At 39.5% G+C, this 27,934-nt stretch overlaps 2 protein-coding genes across 7 annotated transcripts in view; one reads left to right on the top strand and one right to left on the bottom strand.

Annotated features, from left to right (window-relative positions):
- Positions 1-5,153, top strand: part of LOC122564914 (transforming growth factor beta receptor type 3-like) — a 125,335-nt gene extending 120,182 nt beyond the window's left edge. For all 3 annotated transcript variants that reach the window (XM_043720382.2, XM_043720379.2, XM_043720380.2), the window contains one exon: positions 1,182-5,153. In XM_043720382.2, the coding sequence (XP_043576317.1) occupies positions 1,182-1,300 (119 nt within the window). In that variant the 3' untranslated portion in view covers positions 1,301-5,153. The remainder of the gene's footprint in view (positions 1-1,181) is intronic.
- Positions 5,154-10,962: 5,809 nt separating this feature from the next.
- fpgs (folylpolyglutamate synthase) overlaps positions 10,963-27,934 on the bottom strand; it is a 41,610-nt gene continuing 24,638 nt past the window's right edge. For 2 of the 4 annotated variants that reach the window (XM_043720385.2, XM_087998329.1), the window contains exons 12-16: positions 24,448-24,545; positions 22,601-22,653; positions 21,228-21,306; positions 17,883-17,964; positions 10,963-16,494 (exon numbers count right to left, since the gene is read on the bottom strand). In XM_043720385.2, the coding sequence (XP_043576320.2) occupies positions 16,067-16,494; positions 17,883-17,964; positions 21,228-21,306; positions 22,601-22,653; positions 24,448-24,545 (740 nt within the window). In that variant the 3' untranslated portion in view covers positions 10,963-16,066. The remainder of the gene's footprint in view (positions 16,495-17,882; positions 17,965-21,227; positions 21,307-22,600; positions 22,654-24,447; positions 24,546-27,934) is intronic. The other 2 variants (XM_043720386.2, XM_087998328.1) reach the window with 2 other exon arrangements.

The raw sequence follows: 27,934 nt of genomic DNA, 5'->3' as shown, positions 1-27,934 counted from the left end.
GATTTGGTGGAATATTTTCAAAGAGAATGGATCTGAAAAGCCACTGCCTACAAGCAACAGGTTGCAAATAAAGATAAATATTATCCTGTCCTGGGCTCCCTGTGATGGCCAATCAGAGAAGGCCACCTCCTAATGGCAGACTGGAAGGTGAAAGCTCCAGTAGACTTTAAATCCCCAGTTGTTACAATATAGCCAACTAAGCTGCAGCTCAAGCTGCTCTGTGGAGGGTTACCCCTTCCATGAGGCTGGCCTGTCAGTTGTAGGCAGTATATTTCAAAAAAGTGATCATAGCTTATCTATAATTGGAGGCACATTCGTTCTCTCCTATCTACATTAGCAGCTCTTGTCTCAGATGTATCACTGCTGGAAGGAATCCAGTTGGCTCTTCAGCCCATGTGCACCATCCTTAATTGGATGGTGACAATTAGCTTGAATCACTAATTGGCATGCCACTCATCAGAGATCTACATCAGGAATTTGGAAGTTCTCGGTGTTGTCTTTCTGAGGACGTTGTTGAGGCCACTTTTGGAGCTCTATGTACAGTGCAGTGTACAGTTTTTGGTCGCCCTATAAGGAGGATATTATTAAATTGGAGAATGTTCAGAAAAGATTTACCAGAATGTTACTGGGACTGGAGGGTCCATCACTTTTCTGCCCAGATTCCAGTTTGTGTTTCCAGACTGGGTTTCCTTCCATTTACATTTTTTTAAAACCATACATTGTTCAATCTGTCTGAAAGTTATATTTTAAAACTGTTAGTACCTTTGAGGCACATCCCTTTAAATTTCAATTAAACATTACTTTATTGCCTGTTTCCCTTTTCACCCAAGGCTAACTTATTGTGCAAGACAGTGTTGTTAGGTGGATGATTACATTTAAAACAAAATTTTAGCTCACTTCACTAAATTATGCATAATCAGCTCAATATGAAGTTGGCTAGGTTTACTCCAGTAGCTAGGTTTTAAGTCTAAACCAAGCTGCAAAATCAATTCTAGTCTTTACTAAGCTTACTAGTAAGTGTGTGTTTGTATGTATGAATGAATGAATGTTAGGTTAAATTAGCACTGGTCGCAACTTTTATGGAGATGAGTAAGGAAACACTGTAAATATGTATGAGGTCTATGACACATAGTCATGCTGGTAAAAGTTTGATTACTAGTTTGCCTATTTCTACTTTGTAGGTCTTTCTGAAAAGCAGCAGCCTGTTTTCGCTAATCCACCTACATCTGAGAACAGCAGCACCAATCACAGCATTAGTAGCACTCAAAGTACCCCATGTTCTACAAGCAGCGTTGCATAGCCATCATCTACAATGCTTTCAACAACACTGACTAGTTAAAGTATGTTGTTATATAGCAACTACCTTTTTTTTGCAAAATGCTCTGAATAACCTATGGTGAATTCAATGGTAAAACATCTTTGAAAGTGATTTAACAGCTGCAAAAAGAAACCCATTTTTAAAGAGAGACATGTTTGGTGGCATTCCAGTTTACCAACTGCAACTCCAGTAGCAACTCTGCCTAAAAGTTGCCAAGCATCTAGAGAATAACATTATCAGTGACTACGACACAGGTGATGCCTTAAATTACAAGGATAAACGTCTAATTGTTTTATGACTATTGTTTGAAGATAAGGCTGGAATAAGCCATGAATATTCAGGTATTAGTGTATTTTTAATATTTAAGTACTAGTTTAATATTGTATGCAAGGGTTTAATAACTTTTTCACTCTTTCTCTCATGAGAGATGATGATAATGTAACTATACGGGTGTGCTTTGTCAACAGTGGGTGACAGTATTCACTCCTATGTGGAATGCAGCCATACTAGCCAAAACAAGAAGTTGAGAAATTATGACTTAAAGGGTGATTCCACAATTGGAACTGTGACCAACCGACTTTGACAGGACTTCACTTGAGAGAACTAGGCTGCTGTTTTTGTGGCTTACATCTTTGTCCCATGCCCATTTCAGTACACTTCCCCAATAGGAGACTAAAAACACAATTGTGACAATTTTATCGAGATATCAACTGAATATAGCTAATGGAAAAGTTTGCACCCTGCACACAAACTGCAGTGTCACTAGTAGTAACATTCTTCTTAAAAAGGGAGAATTGAAGATCATGATGAACTAAGTAACAATTAAGGCATGTTATGGGGAACCAAGAAAAAGTAAACCACTTTTACAGATTTTTACATGTGCCTTTTATGTAAATGCACGTCATGAATAGAGCTTCTAACTACAGAATTATTGAACTATTACTGCCAGGAACCCTATTATGAGAACAAAACGAAAAAGCCTGATTTGTTTACTCTCATTCAGAAGTATATGTTCAGAATTCCAGCTGAAACTTCAACTGTCCCTTTTCTCCCTTTGAAATATTGGTTAAATTCTTTTACCTTGATTACTAGTGCTCTTAGATGTCACCACTACAGCCGACCCTTCCAATAGGCTGTGTTTTTATGGTATCAGTAGGTTTGTCTGATATATTTCCAGTTTTGGAACAAGTATATTTAAAATGCCTTCTAAAAGGAAGAGAACTGTATGGTTCAATCTAAGTATGATAAGAAATTAATCTTATCAATGTATTATAAAGCCTATTGATACAGTTATATAGAAGAATACAGCGCAGTTATGATTTGAGTAACCTGTTATCTTTTTAAATCATTTCTGTTTCCCAAACACTCTACGGTTTTAAGGTCTTAAGTCATAAAGTAAATCAGCATGGAAAAAAACCCCTTGGACCATTGTGTCCATGCTGGTCTTCAAGCACCAATTCAATCCCATTTCCCGGCATTTAGCCAAAAGCCTTGTATTCTATTAGCATTTCAGTTGTCCAGCTAAATCTCAAGATGTGAGGGTTCTTATTTCTACCACCCTTTCAGGTAGTGGGTTCTACATACACTATCCTTGGGAGGATTGGGGGCCAAGAAGAGAATGTTATTCTTCAAAATCCCTCTAAATCTCCTCCCCTTACTTTAAATCTATGAGCCTTGATCACTGACTTCTCTTCTAATTACAGTCAGAGATATATTGCACAGAAACTGACCCTTTGGTCCAGCTTGTCCATTGCAGACCAGATATCCGAAACGAACATAAACCTTTCCTATTCATATACCCATCCAGATGCCTACATGGTGTAATTGTACCAGCCTCCACCACTCCCTCTGGCAGCTCATTCTATACACACACCACCCTTTGCCTGAAAAAATTACCCCTTATGTCCCTTTTAAATTTTTCCCATCTCACCCTAAACCTATGACCTCAAGTTCTGAACTCCCCCAGCCCAGGGAAAAGATCTTGCCTGTTTACACTATCCATGCCCCTCATGATCTTATAAACCTCTAAGGTCACCCATCAGCCTTCGATACTCCAGGGAAAACGGCTCCAGCCTCTTTAGCCTCTCCTATCGCTCAAATCCTCCAACCATAGCAACATCTTCATAAATCTTTTCTGAACCCTTTCAAGGTTCACAAAATCCTTCCGATTGGAGGGTGACCAGAATTGCACGTAATATTCCAAAAATTATTTCTATCTAATGTATGCCTTTCATAATTTTGTACTTTAATCCAGTCTCATTTCAATCTTGGCTGGTCTAAGGAAAACAACTACAGCCTATCTAGTCTCTTCTTCAAGAAGCTAGAACTCTTAATTCAGCTTAATTCTTAATTGAACTTTAATGCAGCTTTAAAGTTGAGAAAAACAACTCGCCTATTACCTATTAGTTCTCCACTTTGTGTTGATGTCACTTTCGTCAACCTTTCTTGAATACTGGTGATCTTCTTTTGGGTTACCTGCTATTCAAACAAATTTGATCTCTCAATCTCGCTATTTTATTATTTAAAAATGTTGAGTTATGCATGTTATTTGAACTTCATCACACTTCAATATTCCTACTAAATTTTATAATGTACCTACATGTGTATTGCAAGTTTCTACTTTGTCCTTTAAGTGACTGAATGTGAAACCTATTTTACATAAAACTTACACTACAGAATTAGGCCAGTTAGCAGGCACAAACCCCCACCCACCCTTAATTATTATCATTTCTCCTGTGTGCTTACCTAGTTTTTCCTTAAATACAAAATACTATTTTCCTGAACTAACAATCTGGGAAAGCCACATTCTTACCAGTCTTTGGATAAAGAAGGTTCTCCTGATTTGTCTGTGCAGTAACTACTGTTTTAATTAGCTGCATTTGTGGGCTGTCCCACAACCAAGCATAGCTACCCTATCAAGTCTCTAAATACTTCTAAAGCATTAGGTTCTCCACATTGCTGGGGAACAAACAGCAGTTGTTATCTATATCCAGAGGGCATCCTAGTAAAAGGAAGGCTGTTTCACAATATTTTTGTCTATGTTGAGTTTTTTCCTTTAATTTTAAAATGTGGTATTTTTAAAAAGTTTTAACGTTAAATTGAACTTTTAAAACTACATTTACATTGCTGGTAATTGCAGTTGTCTGCAATTTGGAAGCAGAAATCATATTTCCCTCGATAAATGGGTGAAATGTCAAAGCAATTTATCATGATCCCTAATGGTTGTACAAAAAGTAACATTATTGAATACTTAGTTTTCTTAATCACTGAGAATCCTGAAAGATTGTAGTGTTAGCTTTGTATCTTTGCAAAAATTTAAAGATTTGTGCCTTTGAGCAAAATATTCAAATCAATTTTGATTTTGTTAATCAAAAATATATTGATTTTTTGTTTCCCCCAGGGGAATAGCAAATGTTACCCTGTCATCTAAAATTTTTATTAAAATACTTCTAATTTGCATGTTTGTCAACTAAATAGATTAAAAATTTGAAAATGGAGTATGTTGAAGGATGTACTTTTTACCAGAGGATGTGTTGACTTACAGCATCTTCATTTGCCAGAGTATTCATTCAAGCTATAGTACTCCTTGCAGAAAAAATCTTAAATGTTCTTGTTCTTCTATAAATTGTGTAGTTTTATGGAAGTTCTGATTCTATTTCTGTATGTATTTTCTTAAATTACGAATGCTTTTAATGTCTTCGAAGAAGACATTTATTGACCTGTATGTCTTGTATGAGATATGTATATTATTGTCAGTATTATAAAGTTTATTGTGGTTATTCATAATCAAAACAATTAATCATGTAAACCATTATTAAAACATTGAAAACTGGAACTGAATGGAAAGTGTTTTGCTGAAGATCAAGTACACCAAATGTTCGAATCTGAATTATAGTTTGAATAAGTTTGCCACGTGTTATGCATGTGTCATGCCTCACTGAGTTAGTACATTGGATCTCAAGCCTTGTTATTTCTAAGGTTGTCACAAAAGTTAAAGACTTTTAAAAATAAGTTGAATTCCCCAACTTACCTGACTTTCAGACCTAGGTGAATGAGACATAAAACCGTAGGAGTTGAAGTATGGCCATTTAGCCCATTGAGTCCACTCTGCCATTCAGTCATGGCTGATGGGCATTTCAAGACCACTTACTCACAATCTCCCCATATCCCTTAAACCAGGTTTCTACTTATTGTAAGTACATAGATCCTAGCTACAGGAAAAACAATTATGATGGTCAGCATAAAACTACTTATTAAACTCTGATCCCCTTGCATGTACATGCACACATGGGAAAAAAAATGTTCTGGACAGAGAAAACAAAAGCAGTTCAATTATCTCAGTTTACAGATCTGCTGAGATGGTTCTTATGCTAATCAGAATATTGCTTCTCAAGTTGTCTTCTTTCAGCTATTTTCACAGTAGACACAGGGGACTGTTTCACACTTATAACAATTCTCTGACTTATGAGTCATGGCTTACAGTAATGCTGGAGGAATTTCTCCAGGCTGAAAGTAGCTGTTAACTGCACAAGACAGCAAGAACTTCCAGGCTGGAAAACTAGGGCCCCAAACTGTTCAGGAGTTGAGAACCAATCACATGGTGTTTGGCAGGCAGAATATCTTTGTTTTTGGTCTGTGAACTAGTAACCTGTTGTAAGGTAACTGAGATTCTATTTGTATACAACCTTTTGACAGCAGCTTGTTTGTAAACCACACTGCTGGAACTGTAGCTGTGTGAACACTGTTTACAATAACTGTTGTCAGGTCATTGCAGTAACCCTCCAGACATCCTTGGGTTTCAAAAATGTTCTATACCCACTTCAGTCCACAAACAAATTGAATAGGCAGGGAGTAGAGGGATATAGACCACATGGAGGCAAAAGATTAATAGTTCAGAAAAGGTGTCATCTGTCAGTGCAAGCTTGGTGGGCCAAAGAACCTGTTCCTGTGCTGTACTTGCATTTCTCATGTTATCTTTACACAAGTCAAGTACCAAATTGTGGATAGTGGGAAATGAATGGTGAAGAGTAGGTATGGCAGGTGAAAAAAATTGCTAATGTAATAATCTTGGTCTTTTGATGTTTTGTAACGTGTGGGACATATGGACAAAATGGATAAAAAAAACCCTTGGTTTGATGAAGGAAGAGGGACAAGTTGAAGCTACATAAAATTTTAAAATTACTTTGATCAAGGTAAGTGATTTCAAAACAATTGCTTGCCTTGATCAGTTTTTAAATAGGCCTAGGGTATAGGTTTGCTCGCTGAGCTGTAGGTTTGATATCCAGACGTTTCATTACCTGGCTAGGTAACATCATCAGTGGCGACCTCCAAGTGAAGCAAAACTGTTGTCTCCTGCTTTCTATTTATATCTTTGTTCTGGATGGGGTTCCTGGGGTTTGTGGTGATGTCACGTCCTGTTCGTTTTCTGAGGGGTTGATAGATGGTATCTAGATCAATGTGTTTGTTTATGGCGTTGTGGTTGGAGTGCCAGGCCTCTAGAAATTCTCTGGCATGTCTTTGCCTATCCTGTCCCAGTCGAAATGGTGGTTTTTTTCTTCCGTGTGTAGGGCTACGAGGGAGAGAGGGTCGTGTCTTTTTGTGGCTAGCTGGTGTTCGTGTATCCTCGTGACTAACTTTCTTCCTGTTTGTCCTACGTAGTGTTTGTGGCAGTCCTTGCATGGAATTTTGTAGATGACGTTGGTTTTGTCCATGGGTTGTACTGCGTCTTTTAAGTTTGTTAGTTTTTGTTTTGAGAGTGTTGGTGGGTTTGTGTGCTACCAGGATTCCTGCGTAGGGCTACGAGGGAGAGAGAGTTACCTGCGTATACAGAAAACCGACAAACACTGACCAAATACTTAACTACACCAGCAACCATCCTAACACACACAAACGAAGCTGTATCAGAACACTATTCCAATGAGCCACCACACACTGCAGCACAGACGAACTTCGGAAAACAGAGGAGAACCACCTATACAACGTATTCAAGAAGACGGATACTCAAAAAATACAGTGCGCAGATTCCTCAAGAACAAACCACGACAAGCAGACCAAACACAGCCAGAAACCCTAACCACCTTATCATACATCAAAGAAGTTTCAGAAATGACAGCCAGACCACTAAGACCTCTCGGAATCCTAGTAGCACACAAACCCACCAACACTCTCAAACAAAAACTAACAAACTTAAAAGACGCAGTACAACCCATGGACAAAACCAACGTCATCTACAAAATTCCATGCAAGGACTGCCACAAACACTACGTAGGACAAACAGGAAGAAAGTTAGCCACGAGGATACACTAACACCAGCTATCCACAAAAAGACACGACCCTCTCTCCCTCGTAGCCCTACACACGGATGAAAAAAACCACCATTTCGACTGGGACAACACATCTATCCTGGGACAGGCTAAGCAAAGACATGCCAGAGAATTCCTAGAGGCCTGGCACTCCAACCACAACGCCATAAACAAACACACACAGATCTAGATACCATCTATCAACCCCTCAGAAAACGAACAGGACGTGACATCACCACAAACCCCAGGAACCCCATCCAGGAGAAAGATATAAATAGAAAGCAGGAGACAACAGCTTCGCTTCACTTGGAGGTCGCCACTGATGTTACCTAGCCAGGTAATAAAATGTCTGGATATCAAACCTACAGCTCAGCGAGCAAACCTACACCCTAAACCTCAACCTGAGCTACAAACCTTGTTTAAATAGGCCCCTATTCACGACAGATTTGAAGTTCCTAAGGCCCAGCTTTGTCATTGTACTAGTAATTAATATTTTGCCTATGAATGAGAATGTCATTATCAAGGGTGAGAGTTGACCAAGACAAATCTTCAGCCTTTTGTCCATCCACTTAACTACAAATTGTACATTTTGCAGAAGTATGAAAAGTTCTGCATAATTAGGCATTTTACATGAGGATAAAGCACATTCTTATGTGTCTCACAGGAAGTTACACTATAATGAGTGATATGGCTCAGCAATGTAATAGTGTTTCTGCCATAGTTACCAGATGATTTATACACAAAATTAATTTAATGTAGCTCTCATTGATAGTTGAGAGTTCAGTTTGAGTAGGTATGTAGATGTACACAATTACAAAACTGTCACAAACATTCGCTGTTTTAAAAGACTGCAGTAACAATACACATTCATATATGAGATTTGGGTATCAATAGCAAAACACCATTCCAACCTCAAGTTTGCTTACCTCATAGTACAATGGGATCTTGATCAGGTGGGCCAATGGACTGAGGAGTGGCAGATGGAGTTTAATTCAGATAAATGTGAGATGCTGCATTTTGGAAAGGCACATCAGAGTAGGACTTATACACTTAATGGTAAGGTGCTGGGGAGTGTTGCTGATCAGAGACCTTGGAGTGCAGAGTCATAGTTCCTTGAAAATGGAGTCACAGATAAAAGTGCTAGTGAAGAAAACGTTTAGTATGCATTCCTTTATTGGACAGAACATTGAGGATAAGAGTTGAGAAGTCAAGTTGCAGCTGTACAGGACATTGGTTAGGCCACTTTTGGAATAATGTGTGCAAGTCTGGTCTCTTTCCTATCGGAAGGATGTTGTGAAACTTGAAAGGGTTCAGAAAAGATTCACAAGGATGGTGCAAGAGTTGGAGAATTTCAGCTATGGGGAGAAGTTTAATAGGCTGGGGCTATTTCCCCTGTCGTGTCAGAATCTGAAGGGTAACCTTAATAGAGGTTTATTAAATCATGAGGGACATGGTTAGGGTAAATAGACAAGATATTTTTCCAGGAGTGGGAGTGTCCAGAACTAGAGGGTGAGAGAGGAAAGATTTTAAAAGAGACCTAAGTGGCAACTTTTTCATGCAGAGGATGGTGCATGTATGAAATAAACTGCCATAGGAAGTGGTGGAAGCTAGTACAATTACAACATTTGAAAAGCACCTGGATGGGTATACCTATAGGAAAGATTTGAGGGATATAGGCCAAGTGCTGTCAAATGGGACTAGATTAGGTTAGGATATTTGGTTGGCACGGATGAGTTGGTCCAAAGGATCTGTTTCCGTGCTGTACATTTCTATGACTCTAATCTTATGAACAGCTTATTCAATTTTTGCCACCCTTTAACCAACCAAATTTTGTTTCTGCTTAGTTTGTCTAGTAGTTGCAGTAATCCTGATCAAATCAATGATAAATCCATGAGAGTTTCAGCAGCTGGGGAGGTAAAAATATTGATAATCAGAACCTCATCAAAACTAAAATACAACACCAATGTTTAGTTTCAATAAATTATTAAGGTGAGGCATTTGTGGTAAAGGCTGGAAATAATGTTTTTTGCCTCCCAAAATTTTGTTGCAGTACTGAATGAACAATTTCCTTCATCTCAAGCAGTTTGATGATTTAGAAAACAGAGAACATTATAACATTGAAACCAAGCTGTGTTTACAAGACAGGATGGGATTTTAACAAGTGGCTGTGAAAGTGTGTGGACACTAGCAAGTTATGGAATTAACCTTACTTCTTTCTCAAATGTCAACCCAGGTCAGTAATCTTCATTAGTTGGAGATGGCCTGGGCTGTGACCAGCTGTTGCTGCTCCTCGAATGGCATAGAGGTATACCAGAGAAATGCTGCACCTTCTCCAGAGTTATCCTGAATGTTGACAGGATAGGACTCAGAGTACAGACATACATGCAAACTAGCTTTGAGCCGCATTTGGGGTTTGTGTTAAATTTCAGCAGAAATCTAGAAAAAGGTCAAAGTTTGAAATAGCATATAAATTTTTCTTTGGTGAGGAGGGTGAATTTGTCAAAGTTAACAATTGCCACGCTTTTGCCCGATTCAGGCAGAAAAGGTACAGCTGTGTCTTCAGATAGCAACTTGCTTTTATGTCACTCCTAATTGCAGCCACCATCATTAGTAATCATTTGCTAACAATTATGATTGTACACTTAGGAAACTGCATGTCACTTGTCACAGCTTCAGTATGTCCTTGCCTGATTCTAAAGTTGCATCTCCAACCACATTTGGCAGGTGTTTCGGGGAGATAGAACTGGCCCGTAAAAAAGCTGCCAGTCTTGTGCTGGCCTTTCAATCTTACCATTATGGGTTCAGAACTCCTGCCAGCATGGCTATCAATACCTGAGCCCCTCCTTTGCAACAAGGTAGCGATCCTTGAAAAGGAATATAATAGCATCAGGTAATTGTGGGTGGCACAGTGGTTAGCACTGCTGCCTCACAGTGCCAGAGACTGGGTTCAATTCCCACCTCAGGCGACTGACTGTGTGGAGTTTACACATTCTCCCATGTCGGCGTGGGTTTTCTCCAGGTGCTCCAGTTTCCTCCCACAGTCCAAAAATGTGCAGGTCAGGTGAATTGGCCATGCTAAATTGCCCGTAGTGTTAGGTGAAGAGGTAAATGTAGGGGAATGCGTCGCGCTTCGGTGGGGACTTGTTGGGCCGAAGGGCGTTTATACACTGTAAGTAATCTAATCCAATCTAAAAAAAGGTGTCGCAGCTAAGCAAGTGATAAAAGTAGCCTTGGAAGAGATGTCCATTAAAGTTGCCAAGTACTGAAGATGAAAAGAAATTCAGGACCATAATTGATTAACAATTGCTCAACTCAAAAGACATGTACTATTCTACATTAAAGCAACATGAAAAAGTCATTTATTGCATATTTCACAACAGTAAAACAGCATGATTTACAGCAAAATAAAAACTTTGCAATAAATTTCACTTTTCATTTAGTTTGAAATAATTTAAACCAATTACATTACAATCATCATTTCAAGTTACCAATACAAGGCAGTAAACTTGTTGATTCACTTGGATGTTAGTAGAAATTTCAGTTAATACTTAAAGCAAAAATAAATTAAACAAATATCATTTTAAAAAATGCTGTGCAGAAATTAATTTCCTTGAATAAGTTGTTGCCATTGTTCCAAATTGAAAATTAAGAAATACAAACAATGAGAGGAAAACTACAAAAGTAGTAAATATTAATTTAAAAATTCCTATACTCAACCCTAATTTTTTTTTTCCACCACCATACCCTCCCTATTTTCCATGTTAATTATTCAATTTGCATCTTAGAGCCACCCAGATAATACATATATTGTCATTAACTTATCAGTGGCATCAGTCAATTCAAATCATTGGAAGAGAACTCTGGGGTTACTGAAAATATCTACTTAACGTTGCTTTCATAGCAGGATTCTTAAGTATCAAAACATGAGTGACAGCCTTGTGTGCACATTGGGACAGTGCAGATGTTTCTAGTGTCTAAATCACCTGTCTCCATTAACAGGCTTTGGCTGTTGGTTATTCATTTTTTATGGCACAACGTTTTGTGATTTTCCAAGTATAAAATCCAAGTAACAGCAACAGATCCCACACGTACTCATGAACCAGCTTTGTACATAAAATTGTCATTTCACATGTAAATGTGAAATGCTGATCCTTTAACAAAGTTATGTTATCCTTGTTTTTTTAAGAGGGGTTGTAAAAGGCTGAGGTTTCAATTTGTCTGGGTCTTGGGGTTATTGCTAATGGCTAACAGATACTGCCCAAGGCAACAATCTTGGAAAATGCTTTTTTAGGGTTACTAGTTGTTCTATGAAAGGGGAGCGGCCACTTCCAGATTTTTCTGGTTTGGTTTAGTTTTAGCTGGAAACCCACAGAAGCTGCTGCAGTGGAAAGAGGTTCCATGCTTCAGCAAATAATCCCTGGCTCATTCTCCCTGCCATCTCTCACTCCTGTGTTTGAGTTTACCTTTTTGCCATGAGGTGTATTTATGAGATGTTGCAGGAAATCATATCAGCTCTTTGTTAAGTCGCAGGGGATATCGTGTCACTCAGGTTATTAAATTATTGTTATTCTAATTTCTGTTTTCTTTTGTTTCCGTTTCATTCGGTGGTGTGTAAATAAATTGTTTGACTTGAAGCCAAGTGGTTTGACCAGCTGCATCCCTCCTGGTTATCCACCTTATGTCTGCCTAAAACAACTAGAAAAGTTAGGGTCTGGGCTACCTTCTTAAAATGTTTTTGGTCCATAACAGAATGCAAAAATACTGATGCAGTTCCCCATTATTTTCATGTTGTCAACAGTTCATATTACAAAGAAAAACAATGTTTCATGTACGAGGTATTATTTTCCTTGTTAAGGTGCAAGGTATATAGAAAATTGTGGCAAAGTTTGCAATTGGATATTAATACTAAGTGAGAATATAGGGAACTAAGCCTCACAATAATGTTTCCTTCATAGCTTAAGAGCACTCAAACAGTTAATGCATCAGATTGTTTGCAGCAGTTGTACATCTAATTAAGTACACAGTAAAATGATATTTTTCCACGATATAATTGAGCATTTGACAGTTGCTCTTAAATAATTTCCTGTTATTGTTGAACAGTCACTGTTTAGGATGACTTACTAAAGCTGCCTGTTTTGAGAAATAATATCTTTCATCTGCAGGCAGCGACAACCAAAGGTTTTATCCAGTCTAATATGGTTACAGTATCCAGCCACTTATTTCAGAAATCAGTTCATAAGCTCTAAGTTTTTAAGTTTAAATAACGATTCCATTCATGCCATTACTCTCAAAACACTAGTCTAAGACCCAACTCAAGGCTACTTTACAGCTGATTGCTAAGAAAAGAATAGCAGAACCTCTGCTAGATATCTCCTACCTTCCTAGTCTTTATGGAAAGGACATACATCTTTGCTTGGTGAACTCCCATGCTGACAGTGTGATGATTACGAGCCTACTGCATGATAAAGAATTAGTGACGGAGCTTGCAAATGCTTACTGTAATCAGAAGGAGAAACCAAACCAAACCATGACAAAACTGAAATATATTCACAATAATACAGAACTTAAACAGTGCTAAATAGAGACAAGTCGTCAAAGCTTTTTGTCTTATAGTTACTCAGATTGAAACAAAAGAAAACCAAATTCAGAGGGGAACAATAATTTCTACAGCATGGTTGGCAATGAAGGTACTGTAGGAACTGTTCACTGTCAATCTTAAATTCAAACCAGTACTGAATGATTGATGACCATGGGCTGTCCACAGCATGCATTTTATCAAGCATTTTCCCAATCCTGTAAAACTCAGAAGTATGTCCAACTTGACATGATTCAGCTATTTGACAATACTTATTAAATCATTACTCTCAAGGTCTTTGTAGACCGAAAGGAACATGTTCACACATAGTAGCAACATTCTTCCCCAATGAGGAAAGGGCTATGGAGATAGTCAATCCCTGCTGCTGCAGCATGGCAACACCTTGACCAATTGAGGATTAATTTCCCTGGTGTGAATTTAGTAAATTAAGATTAGCAGTTTACAGAATTTCTTTACAAATTATCTAGGTGGCTGTTTCACTGATTTTGCTTTTTTTCTCCACATCCCTGTTCGTTTTTATTACTGTTTATTTTGAAACCATTCAACTGAAAAGGCAGGCCCATCTGGACAATCTCACAATGCATACAGAAATGTTCCAACTCCCCTACACACTGATATCCGATTGCCACTGTGTATTTACCAGAAATAATCCACTTCCCAGAATAAAAAGAAAAATCAGAGGGCAAGTTATCTCAAGTATTCATGTGCAACTGATCTCAGTCGTAGCAGTGACAACAGGAATGAATCACTCCACTATTTTGCACTAAGCTTACATTCCTGTTTTTAAGACAGCATCCTTAGTTTTCTGAAGCAGAGGATCTTTAGTTAAAGTATACAATACTATATTTTATCACCAATGCAAAAGAAAGAACATGATCAGTATACAGATTGTCTGGCAGCATGCTGTCTCAGAGTTTGTGGCTAAGTACATGCAAATCTTAGATGATGATGCTCTGCAAGATTAGCAGTTAAAAATCTAAGAGATAATTTACATCAGGCTCCCAGCAATGCTACTTTGTAGCAAATCTTAACTGAAACACACCATGCCCTAGAATTGCACATACAGACATCTAGCCAAACTACATTTTGTTCACATGATCACTCACCACTGCAAAATGCTAGGAATGTAACCACAGTGATGAGAAATATATTTACTTCCAACTGTCTTGGTTTTTAATTACCCTCCCCAAAGAGATTATATTGATCCATTTGAATAGATTGTGACTTTACCATTATACACGAGGCATCATCATTACATAGAACATGTTGAATGCAGCAGTTGGTCTTTGCATGTTCTTCATTATCATGTGATAGCGGGAACAGGATCACATCCCAATAACAGCAGGCTTGGAACCTCTGGATAAGGAAGACTACCTTGTGAACGGATGGGTTTGAACTAGGAGTTAAAAGATTATATCATGTACTCCACAGGTGAATCTGATAAAATGTACAAGACAAAATTAACTTGCAACCTCCCAGTCCTCTGCTTCACCTTAGATGGTCTTACCAAGCTTTGCGTATAGATTAATCAATTCAAAAACATGGGAGATTTACAGGTCATGTATAATTTCGTGATAGTGTGTATAAGAGCACCGAGTATAAAGGGAATAAAGATTTATTTCGACATTAAACTACATTGAATGCCTCTTCGTTGTGCTACGGAAGACTTCCTTAATTTTTCCAAGATATGTAAGCCTCGCTGGCCAAGCCAGCACTCATTGTCCACCTGTAAATGATGGTGAGGGACCTTCTTGAAATGCCACAGTCCATGGTAGGGTAAGTGCGTCCACACAACATTGAAGGAGCAGCGATTACAGTTTCAAATCAGTATAGTATGGAGAAGAATTCTCAAGTTACGGTACTTCCATGTATCTGCTGCTCTTATTCATCTAAATGATAGAGGTCACAGGTTTGGAATGGTGCTATCTAAGGGGCACTGGGTGTCTGCAAGCATTCTCGCAGTAGGTTGACTATTCTCCTACCCTAAGTGGGCTGTTGAGGGAGCCTCTACCTATTTGACAACCAGGAAAAACGGATATCTCCTGCCCACTGCTTTCTGCACTGAACCATATCTAGCAGTGAACCAACTCCTACTTTTACATGAACTATACTGTAGGCTTATGAATTAAAAATCATCCTGGACTTTTGGTTTGCAATTCATAACTATAATTAGTAGCAATCATCTTTCTTTACAAATTATCTGGGTGACTGTTTCACTGACTGTGCTTTTTTTTCCAAATCCCTGTTCTTTATTTCTAGTTTATTCTGAAGCCATTCAATTGAAAAGCTGAAAAGGCAGGCCCAGCTGGAAAATCATGAAGTCATAAAGTGTTCCATCTCCCCCACACAAACATTTGAATGCCACTGCGAATCTCCAAGAAATTATGCACTTCCCAGAATAAAAAGAAAAATCAGAGGGTGAGTTATGTCAAGTATTGTGCAACTATTCTCAGTCACATCAGTGACAACAGGAATGAACTACTCTACTATTTTGCACCAAGTTTATTTTCCAGTTTTTAAGACCCATAAAATGCAAGACCTTTTCTTTTAAATATTTCATATGCAAAAATTTAACTAATATATGCCATTAGACATAAAAGCCTGGTCTATGCTTCACACACAAACCTGCAAGAGAAAGCTATGATTTGAGATTATCCCATGGCTGCTAAGTACTTTCTGGTGAAATGAGATTCCAAACTGTCAATATCATCGCCTCTGCCTTAGTGTTAGCTCTTTTATATCAAAATACTTTGTATCTGAATAATGTCCAGTACAACAGACATAGAAACAGATCCCCCTAGTCAACACTTCCTCCATATTAGGTCCTTAGAGCAAAGTCTAAAAAAAAAATCACTGAGATAACGACTGGTCAAGAAGTTTTAGGCACCCGCCTACAAGGTGCAGGCTTCCTGTGATCAGGATCTGTATGCTTGAAGCCTCCTTCAGTGCAGCAACTCCTGCTGGATGTACATTAGGTGGTTTGGCCAGTGAAGGCTGGAGGTCAGAATCACGTCCTTGCGTTATCCACTGCAAGCCATTGTTGATGCAAGGGAAGACGAGTGCACGAGTGGTTATGTGCTCACACTCTGGACCACGTAACAGTAGCATTTCCTCATCCAAACCACCTCTCGTAACAAATGTGGTGGAGCCTTCTAGGGTACTGCCTGTTAAGTTCCATAAATTATCATGCTTCACCTCTGTAAGTTTACACCAGGCACGATGGTTATCAAGGCAACGGCTGAGCATGTTCTCCAGAGAGACAGTGTAATTTTTCTGATCTGAGAAAACAAAACGTTGCATGTTAAACCTAGATCACAATTTTTTTGTGCTCATCTATATGAAAGATGCTAGAGTTGGCAAACAAGATGCAGACAGTCCTAGAGGTACAGGTTAAATGCAGTGTTGCATTGTGATGACTGACTAGTTATTTTTACTTTGATGGTGATTTAGATTCAGAGGAAAATTCCTGCCCTTACAATGAGGTCACAGGAGGTTTACTGTGCACCCAAGTTACCTGAGCAGATAGAATTTCAGTTTCATATCTAATCTAACACTATTTCAATAGTGGTGTTGACCTAGATAACATGCTCGAATCAAGTATTGTCTGAGTCCACAATGCATAGATCGGAATTGGGGGTTCTACAAAGTAAGCCAAACCAATAGGCTGTACCTATTATTAAAAATGCATACCTGGATTCAAAAAGGTAACCAAAGCTAATGGTAGCATTTCAAATCAAATAAAATGAAATGAAAACGCTTGTAGCTTTTCTTCCTATCTGTAACCAAATTTATCAGTAATAATTTACAGCCTGACTGAAAACATTTGAGAATCACTTCTCTACACTGTCCCAGACCCAAAAAAGTCCCTTCAACACAAACCTCAAACTACAAACATTAAAGATTTCTGATTTCCCTCATTGGCTACCCTCTGCTTAATGTGAAATTGCAGATATTTTACTTTCATCATGTTTACAACACAGAACCACACCATTCAACCAAAGGCATCTATGTTTGTGCATACGGCCCACACAAGTCTCCTCACACTTCTTCATTGAATCCCACCAGCATTTTACTGTCATTATTCAACCACTTTCTTCAGCCACTGCAGTCATTCCATTCCCTTCTTCCTTGTGTATTTATCTTACTCCCTCTTAAATGTTATCTATACTATATTTGTTACTAATCCTGAATGGTAACAGTACCTTGTCACTGACTTGCCAGACAGTGGAAATCCTTATGTATTTAACGGTTAGCAAACTTGCAATTTTGAACATTTCAATTAAGATTGCCCCGCAGCATAAGTTTGTGAGAATGATCATCGCAATTACATTTTTTTCAGTTTTTGCTCATCATCTGCAATACTGCCAGGGATCATGGGGACAAAGGCTATTATTGATTAGCTATCACTAATCAATTTGTTACTCAACCAAGGTGAATTACATTCTGTTGAAAAATTGAGTCAGCTGTCTCTCTGTGCCAGCATAACACCTTGCACTGATTCTCTCAGACAGATGGGCAATGTTTCCAAGTACTGTAAGTTTTTCCATCAGACTTAGTTTGTTTTGCTCAATATATCCAAAAAGAGGCAACTTATCCATAACATTCAATACAGTCACTAAAAGGTTTCAGCTCTTTGGAATCCACATTTTAAAAAGGAGCAACTTACCAAGACCACACTTGCTAGCATTCAGATTCTGTGCCATGTCCAAGAGATTGGGGCAAAAGACAGCAAAATCAAACTGACAAGGCTAAAAGAAAAAAAACATCAGGTTTTTTTGTTGGCTGTAGACAAGATCACCTCATCTTTCTGTCCCCATTTCAGTCTGCCTGCATCACGTACTAATTTTGGTTACCTTTATCTGTTAGATCAACTACCAACAATTTTTCAAACTTAACCATCTGCTCACTGCTTCGGATGGTCAGTCAGGGTGAAGGCAGGTGATTAAATTTGAAGTATTCCACTTTAACTCACTAACTTGCATTCTCTATTGAAAAGCTTTTCCTTCCCTGACTTAAGATACTTCTCAAATTCCTTCCCTTTTGTGACTAAACACTTTCTTAAGCCAACTCATTTTTCCTCCCTCCTACTCCTTCATGTAATGAACCTGTGCTAGATTACACCATTTTATATGAGAAAGGAGGCATCAAGCCATTGTAGGAACCAAAAGCAGGCTATAGCATCAATAGACAAATGCCTGGTGGTATGATCCAGAAACTCAGCTAATGTTCTGGGTTTGAATCTCTCCATGGCTGATGGTGGAATTTGAATTCAAATTTTTTTAAAATTTGGAAATCAAAAATCTACTAATGACCATGAATTTGACCAGTTGATTGTTGGAAAAACCCATCTGGCTTACCAATGACCTTCAGGGAAGGAAATCTGCCATCCTTGCCAAGTCTGACCTAAAAGTGATTCCAGAGCCACAGAAATGTGGTTGACTCTCGATTACACTTGATATTGTCTAGCATGCCACTCATTGGATCAACTGCTGTAAAATCTCAACAAAGAAATGAAACCAGATGGACATCCTGGCATTAACCTTGACTCCTGAAAAGTCAACAACAGAAATAGCCCTGTCAACCCTACAAAGCCTTCTTTACTGACATCTCAGGCTAGTACCAAAATTGGGAGAGCTGTCTCACAGAGTAGTCAAGCAACACCATGACATAGTCACACTCAGAGAATCATATCTTACACACAATGTCCCAGATACCAACATCACCATCTTTGGATATGTCCAGTAGAGGTGAAGGATTTGCCCTGGAAATCCTCAATAGTGACTCTGGATCTCATAGCTTAAGCTTAAACATGGGCAAGGAAATTTCCTGCTGATTAACATGCACTCTTCCTCCTCAAATCATGAATCAGCACTCCTCCATGTTGAACTTGGAGGAAACACTGAGGGTGGCAAGGGATTAAAAGATACTCAAAAAGTACATCTACCACCAAGAGTGGCTTGGCAGCAGCACTACTGATCAAGATGGTTGGGTACTAAAGAGTATAGCTGCTCGACTGAGTCTGTGGCAGGCGGTCGGGAAACCAACAAGAGAGGAAAAAACATACTTGACCTCACCCTTACCAATCTGCTGGCTGCAGATGCATCTGTCCATGACAGTATCACCAATCCTTGTGGAGACAAGGTCCAACCTTTACTTTGAGAAAACCCTTCATCATATTGTGTGGCACTATCACCAAACTAAATGGGACAGACTTAGAACATATCTGGCAACTCAAGACTGGATGCCCAGACTTATGAGGCACTGCGGGCCATCAACAGCAGTAGAACAATACATCAATTCCCTTCATCAGTCAGAAGTGGCAAAATTTGCAGATAATTTCACAATGTTCAGCACCATTTGCAATTCCTCAGACACTGAAGCAGTCAATATTCAAATACAACAGATTCTAGACAGTACCCAGGCTTGGGCTGACATGTGGCAGGTAACATTCATGCCACACAAATGCCAGGCAATGATCATCTCCAATAAAAGGCAATCTAGCTATGGTCTCTTGATATTCCCATCATTGAATTCACCACTATCCAGATCCTGAGTGTTACCATTGACCAGATACTCAACTGGACTCGCCATATCAATATGGTGGCTACATGAACAGGTCAAAGGCAAGGAATACAGAGTAACACCCCTCCTGACTCCCCAAAGCCAGCCACAATTCACAAGGCAAACATCAGGAATGTAATGGTTACTCCTACCTGCCTGGCAGCTCAGGCACAATAAGCTTGATAACATCTAAGTCAAAGCAGCCCGCTTGACTGGCACCACTTCCACAAGCCACACATCCAGTCCCTCCATCATCAATTCAGTATCAACAGTGTATATTATCTATAATTTGCACAGCAGAAATTCACTAAAGATTCCTAGCCAACATCTACGAAACACATCTAGAAGGATAGGGCAGCAGATAAATGGGAACACCACCATTTGCAAATTCCCCTCCAAGCCAATCACCGTCCTGACTTGAAATGTATCGCCATTTCTTCACTGTTGCTGCGTCAAAATCATGAAATTTCCTCCCTAAGGGCATTGTGAGTCCACCTTCAGCACATGGGCTGCAGTAGTTCAAGGAAGCTCACCATCCCTTTTCAAGGGCAACTAGGGATTGGCAATAAATGCCAGCCAGCCAGCAACAAACATCCTTCAAGCAGATTTTTAAAATCCTGTGACAGAGGAATTAGGTCCCAGTGTTTGTCTACGCTGCTAGCTTCTCTACTTTAAGAAAGTTAAATACACTGAAATGGAAACATGGAGAAATCAAAGATAAAAGGATTAATGGAACTGGCAACTTAACATTACTACTATCTTGGATTGTCATTCTTATGCAATCTAGAATATACGGAATATCTGACTGTCTACTGTTCTGGGCAGAGCAACAATTTAAACATCGCAGATCCTTTATGACATCAACTTTAACAGAAATAATCCATCCAAATTAAATACAGGGCCACCCCCGTATCCGCAGAATTGTGTTCCTCAGTTCACTGCAGCCGAAACATGTTATAGGTAAATCTTCCGGAACCGGGGGGGGGGGGGGTAAATTTCCAATTTACATAAATAGTTTTACTCCAATCTGCAGTTTTGGGCTTCTGTGGTAGGTTTAGGAATGTGGGGACATAATGATTTGAAATAAACAGAATGTGGATGCAACTAATTTAAATAATGGAGAGTAACTGCAGTTCTGAAGGGTCACTGAACCAAAAACATTAATTTGGCTTTCGTTCCACAGATGCTGCCAGACCTGCTGAGTTTTTCCAGCAATTTCTCTTTTCATTTCTGATTTCCAGCATCCTTGTTCATTAAAAAAAAAATATTCAATCTTTAAAATTACTTACATATACTTAACTGCCCAACTTGGGTAGCTATGACTCCAAAGACCAAAATCTTACAAAGTGAACAAGTACCTTCATTAGAACACTACCATCCCCCACTAGATTAAACAAGCAGATCAGTTTCCCCAAATCTCCACAGATCTTATGGTGAAGCCCATTTTTACCATGAGCAGCTTCAGTAGTGCAGCAGCATCACGGTCCCCTGTTGTATTGAACAGTAGTACCCGCACCACGGGTCCTCTGCTGGAAAAGAAAGATCAGCTCAATAATCAAGTCACCAAGACATCAACTTCATGCTAATAGGTTCTGATCCCTGACCTAACTCATTAGAATGTCTTCTCTCCCTTTTGTCTCTCCCTCTCCATTTACCCCCATGCCCTCTGGGCTGTGTCTCCTCATTGACACCTTCCTTCCTACAGTATCTGTTCATTATTCAAATTAACCACACCCTTCTCCTATTTCTGGTTTGTGAAACCTATTACCTTACCCTTCATCTCAGCCAGATGATTTATATGGGGCTGAACCTTTCCAGATTGGTGTAAGCAAAGGTGCACTAGTACACTGAAAAGAAAAAAAGATCAGGCTACTTAAACAATTAATACAGCCATTCACTTTGTAAGGTTCACTTTTGAATCTTAAATACACCGATCCAGATTGCTACCTGACATTTTGCCCAAACCTCTTTCCTGACTGCAAACACCACAATAAGTGCAAGATCAGTACTTTAAAAAATGGTTTAAACCGTGTAACTAGAATATTCTGTGTTACATAGAATGCTCTGCTATTAGAATAACCACAATAGGAAGTTTGACTTGATTAGGTTGAAACGTCATGGAGCTCCACAGCATGGATACAGACCTTTTGGTCCAATTCATCCAAATCTAGTCCCAATTGCCAGTATTTGGCCCATGTCCCTCTCAACTATTCCTATTCATATACCCATCTAGCCGCCTATTAAATTTTGCAATTGTACCAGCCTCCACCACTTCCCCTGGCAGCTCATTCCATACACATTCCACCCTCTGCGTGAAAATTTTGCCCCTTAGGTCCCATTTATATTTTTCCCTTATCACCTTAAACCTATGCCCTCTTCGGACTCCCATACCCTGCAAAATAATAAAATAAAACACCTTGGCTATGCACCTTATCCATGCTCTTCATAATTTTATAAATCTCTATGAAGGTCACCCATCAGCCTCAATGCTCCAGGGAAATGAGGCCTATTCAGTCTCTCCCTATAGAAACAAGAATCTTGGCTGATGTTTCTTCCCTCATCCAACTCCATTTCCCAACCCTGCAAACTTCAGCCCCAACCTCAACAATTGAAAGTACATAGGTCATTTTATCATCGAACTGCTGCCCAAGGTAAGATTCATTAAGTTATCAAAGACCAGATTGATGCCAGGCCATGCTTTCATGTACTTGTGCAGATAGAGATGGGAGAAGCTGCTCTGTTGAGGATACCTTATAGATGTAAATTGCTTAGGCACAGTATTACAGTATAGCCTTGATCCTTGAAAACATTGCAGACACTCACCCCACAGCTTTTGCTTCTTTCAGCGAATGTTCCTGAAACCATTTGACACAGGCCTGAAAACAAAACCAGAGTCAATGCTCACGCCCCAAGAATACTGCTTCCCAAACTGTGGGTCACAACCCCTAGTGGCAAAACCTTTGGGTTGTGTGCTCTGAGGCACCAAGTACTGCTGCAAGCTCTAACCAAGTACTAACAGTTGAGAAGCTCCTTTAAATCACCTCATCTTGTACATTTGAATCTTATCCTTAAAAGCCTAATGCAAAGCACTGCGCTTATTAGTTAAAAACACTGCCAATTAAAGAGTTCCACTCCGTGCTGCACTCAAATCTGTCACTCACCACTCCACTCTTTCAGGTTTGCAGTCACAATGGGAAACCCTTCTATAAAAGCATATATCTTCTTCTGTAACTTTATCCCTCTGTCAATAAACCAGATTGTTATTCACCAGTAGGAGCAAATTACTAGAGATGCTGGAACCTGTACAGTCATTTTAACAGCAACCTGTTCAGATGCCCATTTCTCTGCCCTCAGCATGTTACAATGCTCCAGTGAATCACAGTGCAACCTGGAGAAACATCTCATCTTCAGACTAGGCCTTTTACAATCTTCTGGACTTAATTTTGAGTTCAACACCCTCAGATTGTAAACTCACTCCCATTTCTTCCATTTCTTTTAGCTCTACTTGTTGCATTCTCTTGTTACCATGCCCTCTCTCCCCTCCCCCAACTCCAGTGGGACCATTGGTTCTTTCCAGTTTGGCAGTTGGATACACCATTGTTCTGCCATTCTAAGATTCTGATCACTTAATTTGGACTATCCATACCCTTTCCTTCCCCAGCAATTCACATCCACACTATTGCATTAATGCTGCCCCCTCCACACTTCACGTCAGCTCTGATGAAGAATCATCTAGACTCGAAACGTTAGCTTGCTCTCTTTCAATGGATGCTGCCTGACCTGTTGTGATTTCCACCATTTTTGTTGTCATTATTCATCTGTCCTTGGAAGCTACAAATTTCAAATACAAATTCGCTTGGTGTTCCATTGTTTTTCAACAAGTTGTTACCTACAGAATCTGTATCTTCTTTCCTACAATCTCAATCAGGTTTCTGGCACTGAGCAAATGACCTTAACCAAATACACCAACATTCTCGGAGCCTGTGAAACATCTTTTATCCTCACTGATTAGATTATGCTCCTTCAACACCTCTCTTCCTCTACTATTTATCTTAGTGGGATTGCGCTTGCTTGGATTTACCTTGAGCTACCAGATCATCTGAGGCAGTGACTCATGCACCAGAAACATTATCTCCAAGATTCAACATTTATCCATAGCTGCTTCTTTACCTTCAGAAGTACAGCAATTTCCACATGCACACTGCAACATACATCTGCATTTCACTATCATGTCACAGCCCGTGTGTACTCCAAATTCAATTCCCAATATTTCTAAAAGTTCCCTTCACTAGGTCAATGAACTGTCTGAAAACTCAGCATCCAATCTGGTCTGAGTTCCTTTACAGATTCTGTATCATCTCCATCATAATGAGCAAAGTTCAGCAAGACTGAGGTTACCTCCTAGAGAGTATCCAGACATTTAAAACTGGAATAAGCATGGGGTTGTAGCACTGCTTTACACCTATTCCAGAAATACATATCATTGGAAACAAGATACTCAAGTGTGTGAAATAGATATGTAGACGTGGACATACAGTGCTGCAAGCTGCAGCTCTTCAAGACTTTTTAAAACAAGGTCTGATTGTAATTCCAGCCCTTGATACAGCTTTCCTAAAAGGAGCACCCATAACACTAAGAGAGATACCAGGTCCCAGGTAATGCCAACACACCTTTATACTACCAATGGTGTGAGCGCCATCTATGTAATAGGTCACTGGTCCTCGCTTCAGGATCTGCGATCGGCCCAGCCATTTTGTATCACGCAATCCTACAAGAAGAGGATTGAAGACAAATTAATTCTTCACTTTAAAATCCATGGTCAACATTCAAGAGAAGCATGGGCTACAACAGAAATACTCACGAACTCAAAACAATTTCAGAGAGAGTGGACCAGCTAATTACTCTATTCTACCTGAAGTCTCAACTAGATACAAGCCATCCTGAGACAAAAAAAAAAATCAATATAATCCCCTTTAGGAATTAACATAGCAGGAGCAGCAGTGTGTACATAGTTAGATTGTGCACATGAACACCAACTGTCCAATGCTCAACTATTGCGTCTCCTGCTAGACAGAAACAAAAGTATAAGTAGATCAGTATTTTAGTGCTCCCTCATTCTCTCACCAGTGGCTTATTTGATAACTATGTGGTCTAATACACAAGTCAATTCAAGAGGGTCTGAAATTTGTTTCTCAGTCAAGGCCACAGGAGAGGTGCAAACGTCTTCAGCTGCCCTGATGCTCCAGCATAGTAGGAAATTTGAGACATGGAGACAATAAGCCACAGCTTTGACTCATGGTTCTTGCAGCTGAAATGTTATAATTGATACTAGAGCAAAGGATGATCAGCAAGACTTCCACCAAGTCCTTGTCAAATGATATGTAGTGGTACCAAATAAAAGGAAAGTGGTTAGTTTTGCTATGATGAATGCCTTGGCTGATACATTTAGATGCATTTCAGAATTCCACTAATGCACCTGGAATGGAAGTTTTCTTTTAAAAGTAAAAAAGTGACTGTGGGTGTCAGTGGCTAGGCTGGCATTTATTTCCCCACTCCTAGTTGTCTTGAGGTGGTGGTGGTAAACCACCTTCTTGAATCATTGCAATCCATGTACAGTTAATCTACAATACTGTTTGGATTTTAACCAATAGACAATGAGGGAACAGAAATGTTCTAAGCCAGGATAGTATGTGGATTTCAGGTGAACCCGCAGGTGGAGGTGCTCCCTGCTGTCCTTGTCCCTTTGGGTGTTGAAGCCAAGGGTTTGCTGCAAGAGTCTCTGTGAGTTCCTGCAGTACATCTTGTAGATGGTACATGCTGCTGCCACTATGCACCAATGGTTAAAGGAAATGAATGTTTAAGATGGTGGATGGTACAAATGCTTTGTCCTAAATGGTGCTGAGTGTCAAATATTGCTGGAGCTGTACTGACCCAGACAAATAGATAGTATTCCATCATACACCTAACCTAGGCCTCATTGATAGTGACAAGCAATCATAAGACAGAAGAATTGCCATCCTTTAACTTGCTGTTTTAGCTGCAGTATTTATATGGTTGCACAGTTCCGTCTCTGGTCAATGGTTGAAATTGAAAGTGGGGAATTCAGCAATGATAATGTTATGGGAACATGGTACCTCTCCGGTAGTTGTCACTCCAAACCAAGGTCTTCGTGCTTTTCACATCTTGCTATAGACTGCTTCAGTATTGGAGAAGTCATGAATGGCACTGAACACTGTGCAAATATCAATGACTATCCCAAACGACTGATTTAATGAACAGAAGTTCATTAGTGAAATAGCTGAAGATTGTTAGGCCTAGGACAGTACCCTGAGAAACCCCCGCAGGAGTGTCCTGGGACTTGCACATTAATCTCCAAAAACAAACTATCTCCCTTTGTGCTAGGTATGAATTCAAAAAGTAGAGTTTTCCCCACATTTCTATTGACTTTAGTTTTGCTATGGCTCTTTGGTACTATTCTCAGTCAAATTCTGCCTTAATTGCAAGAGCAGTCACTCTCACTTCACGTTTGAGTTCAGCTCTTTTGTTCACATTTGGACCGAAGTCACAATGAAGTCAAGAGCTGAATGAAAACAAAAAGTGCTGGAGATCACAGCCAGTCAGACAGCATCAATGGAGTGAAAGTTAGTTAACATCAAGTTTAGACAATACTTCCATCAAGACTCAAAACGTTACCTTGCTTTCTCTCCATAGATGCTGTCTGACCCACTGTGATCTCCAGCACTTTTTGCTTCCAGTTCATATTCCAGCAACTGCAAGTAATTTGCTCCTACAGGAGCTGAGTGATCCTGATGGAACTCCAGCTAAGCATCAATGAACAGGTTATTGCTGAACAAGTGCTGCTTGGTGGCACTACTATATTCATGAACATCAATATGATGGAAGGGTGATACCTGCTCAGCAAACCTTCTACCATCTCTCTTCTAAAAGCATATCAGGATTTCTTTTTCACCAAAGAGTGGGAGTCTGACAGTATTCTACTTGGGAGGGTAGTCGAGGTCGGTAACCTTACAATCTTTAAAAGTATACTGAGATTACTACCTGAAATGTCATTACATTCAAGGCTGTGGGCCTAGTGCTGCATGTGTAGGTTTAGTGTTGCTTTGATGGTACAGACACCATTGCACAATTCCATGACTCCTCTGAACGTGAGTGACTCTACTGCTCATTTCATGTATTTATTGGGACAATAACTACTCATCCAAATGATCTAGTTTGAGACTCAAGAACACTGCTTCCTCCCTTTCTGCAAAGACCATGGGCTCAATTTTACCAGAAGTCAGCCTAGTGTGAATTTTAGCAAGTTTCACAGAGTGTTTCTTTTAGTGAGCCTTATTGTGTTTTCTCACACTATTATTCCAAACTCGCCTCTTTATCCACATACACATATGACATTGTGCTCATCCTATTCTCTCACTCACCACAATTGGAAGTACAGGTCATTGCCATTATATCTCAAGATTCTGGTACCAGCACAATGGTAGCCATGTACTCAGTCAAGTGCTAGCAGTCTGGAGTTGTCCTTCATGGTTCCTGCCAATTCCTCAGATATGTCAGAGAAATTCAAGCCTGCTTACAGAGCATGCTGGGATGTTAACACATGGTGTTGAAGTTAGAGGTCCAGAGGATCAAACAGCAAGCTAGAATAGTCACTGTCTAGTTTCCATCCGACAGGTGGGAGAATAGGAAACTACATACCAATGAGGTGAGACAACATAATAACGAGTTGTTGACACATTCTTATGCAGTCAGGAGAAAGTGAGGACTGCAGGTGCTGGAAATCAGAGCTGAAAATGTATTGCTGGAAAAGCGCAGCAGGTCAGGCAGCATCCAAGGAGCAGGAGAATCGACGTTTCGGGCATGAGCCCTTCTTCAAGTATTCTTATGCAGTCAATGCTCACTAGCAAAGATGCTGTCTCACATTTCAATACTTGACTGGAAATAGGATATTTTGCTTGCAACTTCAGGAATCTCAGTATTAATCTTAGGCAATTCTCCCAACTTTCTAGTCAAGTGTTATGCTAGCAAAATCCATGAGATGGCAGCAGCAGCAGACATTTATATTTTTGCAGCCAGAAGACGACTGGTCAATTCACAACCACATATTCCTCAACCAGAGATCAGAAACTTGCCAATTTA

The sequence above is a fragment of the Chiloscyllium plagiosum genome, unplaced genomic scaffold, assembly GCF_037043375.1.
Source record: "Chiloscyllium plagiosum isolate Xiang-an unplaced genomic scaffold, Cpla_swu_hap1 HiC_scaffold_21, whole genome shotgun sequence".
Classification (NCBI taxonomy): Eukaryota; Metazoa; Chordata; class Chondrichthyes; order Orectolobiformes; family Hemiscylliidae; genus Chiloscyllium; species Chiloscyllium plagiosum.
Note: the sequence above shows the minus strand (reverse complement) of the source record. Positions and strands in the feature narration are given on the sequence as shown.